At 54.2% G+C, this 10,825-nt stretch overlaps 1 protein-coding gene across 2 annotated transcripts in view; it reads right to left on the bottom strand.

Moving 5' to 3' along the window:
- Positions 1-2,118: 2,118 nt before the first annotated feature.
- The window catches only part of Kcnc1 (potassium voltage-gated channel subfamily C member 1), a 40,148-nt gene continuing 31,441 nt past the window's right edge, over positions 2,119-10,825 (bottom strand). Inside the window, exons 3-4 of one of the 2 annotated variants that reach the window (XM_051174182.1) lie at positions 4,627-4,815; positions 2,119-2,979 (exon numbers count right to left, since the gene is read on the bottom strand). In XM_051174182.1, the coding sequence (XP_051030139.1) occupies positions 2,909-2,979; positions 4,627-4,815 (260 nt within the window). In that variant the 3' untranslated portion in view covers positions 2,119-2,908. The remainder of the gene's footprint in view (positions 2,980-4,626; positions 4,816-10,825) is intronic. The other variant, XM_051174183.1, reaches the window with a different exon arrangement.

Below are 10,825 nucleotides of genomic sequence, written 5' to 3'. Positions count from 1 at the left end.
GCATGGCCGCCGCAAGGCCGGAGCTGCCTCGCTGCAGCGCAGAGGTGGGCAGGGAGGAGGCCGCTGCTTCTAGAAAACTAGCCGAGGGAGTCATCCGTAGGGCAGCAGGGTGGGGTTGGCCAGCCGTGGTGGGTCAGGAGAGATCTGGAACAGAACAGGAAGTGGCCCCTCCTGTCAGCCGATGGCATTCCATGAAGAAGGGCAGGAGGCCAAATCCAAAGAGTCCCAGGTTCACCATCAAGGACCAGCCCCAAGGTGACAACCCAGCCTGAACCCTGAACCCAGGTTAGGATGACTTCACCTGCACTGGGCTGTGTGGCTTTGGGCCAGTTGCTTTCCCTCTCTGCGCCTTGTCTCAGCTGTAATGTGGGCCGATTGCACTGTTAGGCAGTGTTTGTGAGATGCCCCCTACACAGTCAGTCCTCTCCAGCTGTGGTGTTCCGCGGCCTGTATTCCAGATGGCTTTGTGTCATTCAGCAGAGCCGCATCTTCCCAGCAGACCCCTGGCTCACGTCAGTAGTGGTCTCAGGCAGCGGCCTAGGTGTGTCCTGAGATTTGGCTATCAGACCCCTGCACAGAGGCTCCGCCCACCCCAGCCTTGGGTTCTTGCGCCTAACTGAGTACCAGGAAGTTGAGGCAGCTTCTTAGAGAGGTGAGAAACTACTGTAGGTACAACTGTGTCCCACCCGCCCATGGGATCTCAGACTCAGGCCGTGCTGGGGGGGGGGGGGCGGGTGGCAGAGGGGCTGAAACCTGAGGGAGGCTGAGCAGCTTGCTGCCGTCTCTGGCCTTGTCCCCATCTTCGCATGCTCAGGGACTGGCTGTACAGCCATGGGGTCTCTTTCTTTCCACATGAACATTCTGGAATCACCAATGGATGAGGAAGGATCAGATCTTCCATTCCCAGTACCCAGTACCCCCCAGAACAGATTCTACTCTTCCCAAGGTGTATCCAGGCTGAGAGAGGAGAGCTCGGTGAGGTGGTCTCTAGAACAGGCCCTGCAAGTTGGCCAGGGCACCAGACCTGATAGCCACACCCAACAGTAGCCCTAGCAAAGAGGTGCCCATGGCTGCACAGGGCAACTAGATGCTCCAACATGGCTTCATGCAAGGACCCACCCAGATGAGTCACAGAACCATACCAGGCGAAGCCCACAGACAATGTGCTTTTGTCCCTTGGCCCTACAGGATCTGCAGCCCTACCCTGCAGGGGACAGCTTCCTCCGAGCCCAGCAACACCTCGGCTTAGATGGTACAGTAGTAGTTGGGCCCAGGATTGGCACAGCTGTACCCGAACAGAATGGACATTCTGCCTGAAGGCAATAAAAACTCAACTCAGTGCTTCATCTCAGAAGTCAGCGTTTTATTTCCAGGGCCAGGGCCCTGGGAGAGAGGGAGGTTGCTGTCTTTCCAGGAAATGTTGCAGTGGAAGCTTGAGATGTTGCATTTTTTTTTCCAACTCAAGCATGTGTTTTTCAAAAATATCATCCTTCCCCACACACACACTAATTTTAGAATCAGACCAAAGCCAAGCTACTGTCCTCTGTTTCTGTTGGGAAAATACTATATTTATTCGAGATGCAGAAGCGCGCCTCTGCAAACCTCCAATTGCTTCAGAAAAACAAATCTGCTTTAGACTAGACAGAAACCGTGTTACAAAATTTATTTCATGCTCGAATCTCTTTGCATAACATTGGGCATGCAGTTTTTTTGTTTTTGTTGTTGTCTTTTACTCTGAAGTACTAAATTGCATACAATGCCAGGTTGTGCCTTAATAAAGGCGGAGGGGAGACACCCCTCTGGTGGTCCTGAACTGAAGGTACCCTACATCCTGGCTTTAAAATGACATTGGAAAATCCATGTGGTGTAACTATGGATGGTTCGTTGTGAAACTTGGTTGCACTGGATCTACACACAGAGATGAGCGAACCAACCTAAACTAAGCACTGTCGGGTCTCGAGGAGGCGTCCGCTGGGTCACAAGCATGCCAAACAGAAAAGACGGAGGGCGGAGTGTGAGCCCCCACAATCCTACTCGGAGCAAAGTTCTCTGTTTTCCGCTTGAGAGATGAGCTACGAAGGTGAGGTCAATATGACCGATGACTGACTGCCCTTTTGAACCCTTCCCTCTGGGTCTTGTGTACAAAGAGCAGTCCATTCCCCGGCCCCGTCCTTCTTCCCTGGCCCCCCACTCCCAGAAATGTCCACATTTCTACTGAGCGCCGTTACAGTTTGGCTCCGACACCATGTGTCAAAATAAAGAGCACTAAAAGAAAATAAAAGGACCCTTGCTTTTCTCTCCATTTTCTTGGTGGCGGTGAGGGTAATCATACAGTTACAGCGGGGTCTGGTGGGTTTGGGTTAGCTGGGTTTTCTGTTTAACTTCATGCAAGTCATGCTAAGGCTCCCCTTCAACCCCCCTCCCCAAATAAAAGGTAACTTCTAAAAAAAGAGAGAGAGAAGAAAGAAGGGTGATCCTCTACGGTCAGTTACCATTGGCCGTAGAAAAAGCTACGTCCGTCTTAGTACAATGCCCGGGCCACTCGGACTCGTCCGGCAAACCTGCATGGCGTGAATTTACTCTGTCCGAGGGTGAGGAGGGGCTGCAGGTCCACCCAGATGCTTAATAGCCACCAGTGTCCTCGGCCAAGCCGCCTGGTCAAGTCACTCTCACAGCCTCTGTCGGCATATACTTAGCAATAACAGGGCTTTCTTTGCAAAGATCTGTATGTAGAGAATACAATTAACACTTGAGCTCCTCTTCGTGCTTTCCCCTCCCGCTCGCTCGCTCGCTCGCTCGCTCGCTCGGTACTTAGTTGTTAAGGGAGGAGGAGGAAAGACTGAGCAGCCGCATGCAGAGGCAGGCAGGTTCTTCTCCAGCTGGCTTGTTTCCCATGCAGCGAACCAGCCTAGCAGCCTCTCTCTCTTCCCTCCTTGGGGGGACGGGTGAAGTCCCTACTTCTGTTCTGCACCTGCAGACCTAAAGGGCTCCGAATCAGCCAGAGCAAAGCAAGTTCTCGTTGCTATCAGGAGCCATGAGAGCCGGGCTGGGGGGAAGTGTGTGGGGCCTTCAACCTTGGCGCCTCCCAGAGAGTCTAGCACCCAAGCCCAGGTGGGCTCTCAGGGTGGGGATCGCCTGTGGATGGGGGTTGCACTCAACTCCCTAGCACTACTGTGAAATAGGGTGCTTCTGGAAGCACAGTAGAGACAGTTCTCTCAGGCCATACCGGCCATCCAGCATCCAAAATGAAGGAGCCAGGCAGCCAGCACCTTACTGGGCCAGGGCACAGCCATGGAGATAGTTTTCCCCGTATTCTTCAGTGTGGCCCCCTGATCCTGGGCATTCTAGAGGCTTTACCTGGGAAAAAGCCAGTTGCAAAGAGAGCAGCAGACCCATCCATGTCAAGGATGAGGCCCCCCTCAAGGCTGGTGGCCCTCTGCCATGCATCACCATGCGGGGAGCAGCGTACCACACCGCACTGAGGTCCATGGGACCTCAGGCAGGGCAAACAAGCAGAGACCAGCCTGCATGAGGCGGGCATCACTGAGCAACCGTGCGCAGCCCAAAGGACATTCCCTCATCCTGGTGGTGTAGGCTGCCTCTCCTCTTCTAGATCTGCCTTTATTCCTGGAGTCTGTTTCCTCCTTGTTTCTGCTTTAACCGTTTCCAACACTAGTGAAGTTGACAAAGGCCACAGACTACACACCAACTGTTGCTCTCAAGCCCCTGGCTCCTGTCTGGCCCACCCTGCTCTCCATCAGCGTGTGTCTATGTGAGCATGTGCAGTGCACAGATAGGTGCATGAGCTTCCCAGTTAGTCTGCTGCCCTGAGAAAGGCCCAGGCCAGTGCCCGCGGCCCTGTGTGGACTGTTCGGAGCTCCTTCCCATGCCTCGCCCCAGCCCATGCTAACCCTCTCCAAACCCTGACTGCAAGAACACCCTTGTTGCGGCCTTGAGCAGCCACGAGGAAGCAAGCCCCACCTCTGGGGCAGTGGTAACTAACTGCTCTGGCTATGGAAAGGGTTATGCGTAGTCTCGTTTACAAACCTTGTCATGGCAAGTTTTCTGTTTCCCACTCCCAGAGTTCTGACTAGCACACAGCTAACCTCTACAAGGAAAGTGGCCTTGTCTCCCAGCTCCAAAGCCACCTGTCTGTGCCTCCCTTTCCACTGGCCCTCAGACTCTCTACAAAGGGGACCTCTTCCATAGCACAACCCTAGGCTAAACTCACAGGGTGGTGGCCGAGCCAAGTACCCTCCGCAACTAAGGCTAGGAAAGAACACTGCCTTTTTGGACTGCTATACCCCAACTCTGGGGGAGTCGAGACCCTGTTTCTTTAGGTACCCCCTTGGCTTGGGTTTACAGCTCACGGTCATCCAGCCTGGGCCAAGCCCCTTTCTACCATTTATCGTAATACCAACCTACAGCGATCTGGACCTCAGCTTCTCTGCCAACCCGCCATCCCATTGGTGAAAGGACTCTGACCTTGGGGGACTCCCTCCATCCCTGTCCCCTCAGTGTGCCTGCCTACCCCTCAGCGCCCCTTGCCCTCCGCCCTGCCCACCCATCTGCAGGAGCGCAAGGCGGGCCCGGCCAATGCAGAGAGCGCCAGCTTCCCCTACATACCCTTTCTCATTCCTCCACCAGGTGGGCACGCGTACTCCCCGGTTGATAAGAGGAAGCAGGGTCCGTATCTCTCGCGGGTGCCAGAGCGGGTAAAGGGCAGGCCCTCATCGGGAGTGAGGGCCTGGTCTATGTGGGGGCAGTCTTCGTTCGCCAGCGCGGCCTTCGCCACCTCCCCATTCAGTTTGGAATCTTCAAACATATAAGCAGAAGCTATTGAGACACTGAAAACTGTTTAGTGAGAGGGGGTGACAGGCCGAAGGTAGGGCATTTGACAGAGGACTTCCGGTTCCTGAGATGGAGAAGTGGGTGGTCCATGGAGGAAGGTGCAAGGCTGGGGTGGGCTGCTGACAATGAAGGGAGGGAGGGGGAGGGAAAGAGGGGGGAGGGAGGGAGGTAGATACTCCTAGGTTTGCTCAAAGTTTGCAAAAAGATGAATTAGTGATGAGCCTAGCGTGTGGTTCTGGGAGCCAGGCCCAGGGCCCAAGGCAGGGTTAATGAGACAGAATGATGTGATGTGTTTATGGGGAAAGGGCCAGACACACAGCTCAGGGGGAAGACAGACAGACATTCAGAAAGGCCCCAGTCCAGAAAGGTAGCCTTTCAGACCCCTCTACTTCTAACAAGCACCTGGCTGACTCCCAGCAACCTTCAGCCCCGCTCAGGCCCAGCGGGGCCCCATTTGACCTCTTCCCTCCCCCACCCCATCTGGTTCCTGCTGTGTCCCCAAGTCTGACCACTCAGCTTGCTCCCTCCACTCCATTCTGACCCAGTTTGACCATTCAGATGTCCTAGCCTTCTTCTCTGTCCCCACAAGGACCAAATCTGGTGCCTCTGTAATTTTATCCCATACAGACTAGGCCCTCAGATTCCCGTCATCTCTACAGACTCGCCTGGATACATATTTTACACTGTCCCCACACAAACTGTATTTTACCATGCTGAGCCCCATAGAAACTAGACTGGCCACACCTCGGGTCCCTCCTTACAGGGACACAGTCCCTCTGAGACTGAGACCACACAGGCTGAGCCTGATCATTCCTCTACACTGTTCACACAGCTACAAGTTCCCTTGGAGACTTTGTCCTATGCACAGATAAGAGGTGGCCATACTCATACTGTCTCTACGGAGACCCAATAGGGTCCCTTCAATTTCCCATTCCCCATACAGACTAAGCCTGGTTACAGGTATCACCACCCCTCTAAGGACCCAATCTGATAGGTCTACTCTATCATTCATGCAAATGAACTTCCTGTGCACCCTCATAGACCCAATTAGATCACTCCATCTGCTCTGTCCCCATGCAGACCTACACCGTTGCCCACACACATTAAGCAGAGTCTCCGCAGACCACTCCAGGGGACCTGGTCAGCTTGCACAACAAAGATGCACAGGTATGCATGAGGCTGTATGTCTGGACAGGGATGTGGGAGAGGCTCCCGTTCCTGTCCCTTCTGCCGGCATCCCTGGCAAAGCGGAGCAAATGGATGTGCAGGAGACCGATGCTGATGGCCTTGGTGGGGGGAATGTGAGGCTCGGCTTCTGTAGTGGCCTAAGGAGGACCTGGGGGGGGGAGGTCTCAGGGAGAGCACCCTGGCCCTCCCAGCTTCAAGAGCAAAGATTTGGAGACCTTCAGTACATGGCAGAGGTGACTTGACTGACCTTTGTTCCCTATCTCTGTCCCTCTTGGGGACTCTGCTAGGGTGAACCCCACTCAAATGCTGTGCCTATAGGAAGCCCTGTATGAGAGCCCTCTGGTAAGGACAGGAAAGCGGCCCGGGGGATGTGTTAGAGAACACTCTCTGGAAGAAAGCTAGGGGGCATTCCCTCCAGATCTGACCCTTCCCGCCATCCTGCTCACATCATGTAACTACGCACGGGAGTGATCCTTCCCTGCGTGCACACACGTGGTGTGCACGTGAGTGGGATCACCACCCGTGCACACCATGTCACTACAAAGAGGCAGTCAGTCAAAAGAGAAATGGACCAATCAGGTTTATTCGTAAAGCAAATCAAAAAAAAAAAAAAAAAAAAAAAAGTTTCCCATCATAATTTTGGAACTTAAAAAAGTCTGTCGTACAAGATGGCAAGGCATTTCACGTACAGTGCGTTCCTTGAAGATCCCAGGCCTTCGCTCCTGATTGACTCTGAACCAGAAAGGCCAGTTCCCTAGGGAAACTCTGGCACTATGTGACAAGCTGGGAGCTGCCTAGTGTATGGGGTGTGCCTGTGGGCACACATATGTGCCCATGAATGCATGTTTCCTCCCTTACATCCCATTTTGCTCTTATGTCCCTCGTGGAGGGTCTGTGGGCTGGAAGGAGAGGGCTGGGGAGATGGGGATGTGGTATGGTGAGGAAGGGGTTTGGAAGCTGGGGTCTATGTGCCTCGAATGCCTTTTTCTCCAGGGGAACATTAGTGCTTCCAAGTGCATCTTCTCCTGCTGGCAAAGATGCTCTTGAGTGAGTGTCCCCAGCCTGCTCTTCTGGTCCAGGGAAGGGTCAATCAAATAATCACTGCTCCTTTCTGCCTCTGCCTCCCTAGAGACAGTGCAGCCTAGGCGGGGGTGGGGAGCGGGGGAGGGGGAGGAGCGGCCATCCCGAATCTAGGGGACAAGATGGCGGGCAGTTCCCAGGATGCCCCTGGAACCTGCCCTTTCTTTCAGCCTCAACCTTTGAAAGGGGACCTATGGCTGAGTGGCTGTTGTTTTATATGCATTTGAAGATGTTCCCAGCAATGGAGCCATCCACTCCCTGTCCCAAACTTCAGTGTGGATGGCCAGAAGAGGAAATAACCAAAGAGCGCCAACTGTCTAAACCTGAGGGACCACGAGGAAAGCCACAGGGGCAGGGTCACCGAATGCCCACTGCCCGGCTCTTCTCTCCCGGGATGAAAGGACAGCCTAGGTTCCCACTTGCTTTCAGAGGCCTGGGCCTGCCTCCCCTGGTCCAGGACCCCACGACCCCACAGGCCTGCGATGATGAAATGACAGCATGCTCAGCGTCTCAGAGATGATTTCCAGGCTTTGAAATGAACTGAGATGAACGTCTGTGACAGGGTCATTTTTTTTTTAAAACTTTGGAGCAAGGAGAACCTACATGACCAGGCCCTTTATCAGCAGGGCGTGCTTGTCTGCCATCTCCAGATACTTCTGACGTACTTACTGTTCACACCAGCAGCGGGCGCCACCAGGCGCACGCGGGGCTGGACAGGGGTTAGTTGGGCTGGGCATTGCCTTGGGTTTGCCCCCAAAGGGGTCTGCCCAGCTGGGACTCAGGGGAAAACATCTCAGGCTAAAGGGGGACAGCCGCGAGCAACACAGTCATAAGAACCACCACACTCGTTCAACAAAGAGAGAGAGAGACATGATTAGTGGAGGGAGGGGGGGAGATGCACAACACAGAAAAGAACGCCCATGCCTGGCATCCACTGGCATCTCATTTTTCCTCAGATCTCCTTTACCCACATGAGCAGTGTCGACTCCACTCTGGGTCCAGGCTGCCAGCCCTGCAGCTGGATTCTCGGCCATCCCCGATCTTGCCCTATCAATTCTGTCCCCAGTGCCGCCATTCTCCCTACCCCGAGGTCTAGCACTGTTCCAAGGCAGCCACTGTAGCCCGAGAGAGGGCGGCTGGAAGACCCAGACCACCCTGAGGCTGCAGGGGTAGCTCCTGAGTGGGGCATCTCTGAGGTGTCGCTGTGGATCTGCATAATCACAGGCAAGAAGGGAGCCAAAGCTGGCCGCCTGTGCCCCTCTTTATCCCTTATGCTGGCTGGGACCCTGCAACCCTGCACCCCACACCACAAAGGACCGACCCACACCACGGAAGCAGAGACGAAAAGACACACAAGAATTGACATTGCAGGACAAAGGGGACAAGGGACATTCCAAGCTGCCTAAAGCAAGTGATCGGCCCCTGTAAATGGGGGAAGGAAGCCCCTTCCAATGGAAGGGCAGCTTTTCCAGGGAGCTCTATCCTAGACAATCCCTCCCTGTGCTTCCCATGCACAGGTAAGACCTGAACCTTTGGCAGCCCCTCAGGCAAGATCCCATAAATACTGAGGCCATTCAGGCCATGGCCCAAAGGAAGAGCTCACAGCGTTCCTGGGACAGACAGGCTGACTTTAGCTGTGACTGACAGGTGAAGGGGAGGGGGAGGGGCTGGAGAACTGACTGCAGGGCAAAGCCTGAGTTAGAAATGGAACTAGAGAAAACTCTGGTTGGGGGCCTGTTTGACTGCCTCTACTGAAGGGCCTCGTCGAATCTCCAACATCCCCACGGGTCTGGTCTCGTGTGTGTGTGTGTGTGTGTGTGTGTGTGTGTGTGTGTGTGTGGTGTGTGGTGTGTGTGTGTGTGTATGTGTGTGTGTGTATGTGTGTGTGGTGTGTGTATGTGGTGTGTGTGTGGTGTGTGTGGTGTGTGTGTATGTGTGTATATGTGTGGTGTGTGTGTGTGGTGTGTGGTGTATGGTGTGTGGTGTGGTGTGTGTGTGTGGTGTATGGTGTGTGGTGTGGTGTGTGTGTGGTGTGTGTGTGTATGTGTGTGTGTGTGGTTTATGGTGTATGGTGTGTGGTGTGTGTGTGCGTGTGGTGTATGTGTGTGTATGTGTGTGGTGTGTGGTGTGGTGTATGGTGTGTGTGTGTGTGTGGTGTGTATGGTGTATGTGTGCGTGTGGTGTGGTATATGGTGTGTGTGTGTGTGGTGTGTATGGTGTGTGTGTGTGTGTGGTGTGTATGGTGTATGTGTGTGTGTGGTGTGGTGTATGGTGTGTGTGTGTGTGGTGTGTATGGTGTATGTGTGTGTGTGGTGTGGTGTATGGTATGTGTGTGTGTGTGGTGTGTATGGTGTGTGTGTGTGGTGTGGTGTGTGGTGTGGTGTATGGTGTGTGTGTGTGGTGTGTATGGTGTGTGTGTGTGGTGTGTATGGTGTGTGTGTGTGTATGGTGTGGTGTGTGTGTGTGTGCCCTCAGTACGTGGACAATAATGTCACTGAGTGTGCAGAGGAATCTGTGCCTGGCTAGAATGAGCTGGGGTCATCAATGGCTGACCTGAGGCTCCATTAGAGCCCAATCCTGACTGACAGTGTTGGGGAAGATGAGTCAGAGGTGAGTAGGTCATGTGATGCCACTCTGGCTGGGCACTTCCTGCCGGGACACACAGTGGAGCTGGGGGAGAAGCTAGGCCACCCAGAGCTGAGGAAAGTGTCCTTGCCCTGGTTGGTGGCTCCTGGGGTAAAATGGCTAGCTAACTCAAAACAAAAGGGCAGGCCTGGAGCTTCCCATGCGTGGGGACATGGCTTGACCAGGAGGTCTCGAACTCTGCCTTCCCTGCCCCAGCCTAGAACACAAGCTACAGTTTGCTCATGTGCCTACAGCAGTCTTGGGAAGGAGGAGGCATGGGATGGGGTGCAAGGACTGGAATGTCCCCAGGCCAAAGATGTGGGGCCTGGGACATCGCTCAGGCTGCTGCAGACAGCGGGGTAAAGGGCTGGGATGGGAAAGTGAATCAGATAGCACACCAGCAGCAAAGAACAGCACTCACCCACCAAGGGAGGCTCTCTCTCACCTGAGGCTGAACTAGCTTGAAGCCCCCTCCGGACCCAGGCATGGGTGCTCTCCACAGACTAAGGGAATCTAACAGCACACACCAGCCTCACACTCACCCGGTACCTCTTAGCTCAGGGTCATCACTCTTCTCTGGGCCATCTGTCCCTTGGAGATCCCTGTGTCCTCAGAGTAAGTCATTGGGATTCCATGGGTAGAGGTAGACTATGGGTGCTCATCTTCAGACCAGAGCCCCACGGTCAACTTTATGTGCTATGTGCAAGTTCTCATAAAACTGAGATAGTCCCATAATGAACCACTAGCCATGGAATATGAGAATATATCCCTGGGTGACTAGTATTGTTTCTCCCCCACCCCCATCTCCCAGTGAACCCATGGGTAAGTGGTTGGGATGTCTTGTACTGCTGCTACTGCAGTCCCTACCGCTAGATACGGGGGCAACTCTCAGTGGTGGGAGGTTGTTGCTGGTCTGTAACGCTTTCATCTAAGCTGCCTGGGGTGCGGTCCCCCTCTAGTCCTTTGCTCACCGGCCACTTCCATCAGAAGGTCACCAGAAACTCCCACTGGACCATCAACCCAAACAGACACCGTGAAAGCCAGGGTCACTCCAACAGATTCCTAAAGATAAGTGCTAAAC

Source organism: Phodopus roborovskii, unplaced genomic scaffold (genome assembly GCF_943737965.1).
Source record: "Phodopus roborovskii unplaced genomic scaffold, PHOROB, whole genome shotgun sequence".
Lineage (NCBI taxonomy): Eukaryota > Metazoa > Chordata > Mammalia > Rodentia > Cricetidae > Phodopus > Phodopus roborovskii.
Note: the sequence above shows the minus strand (reverse complement) of the source record. Positions and strands in the feature narration are given on the sequence as shown.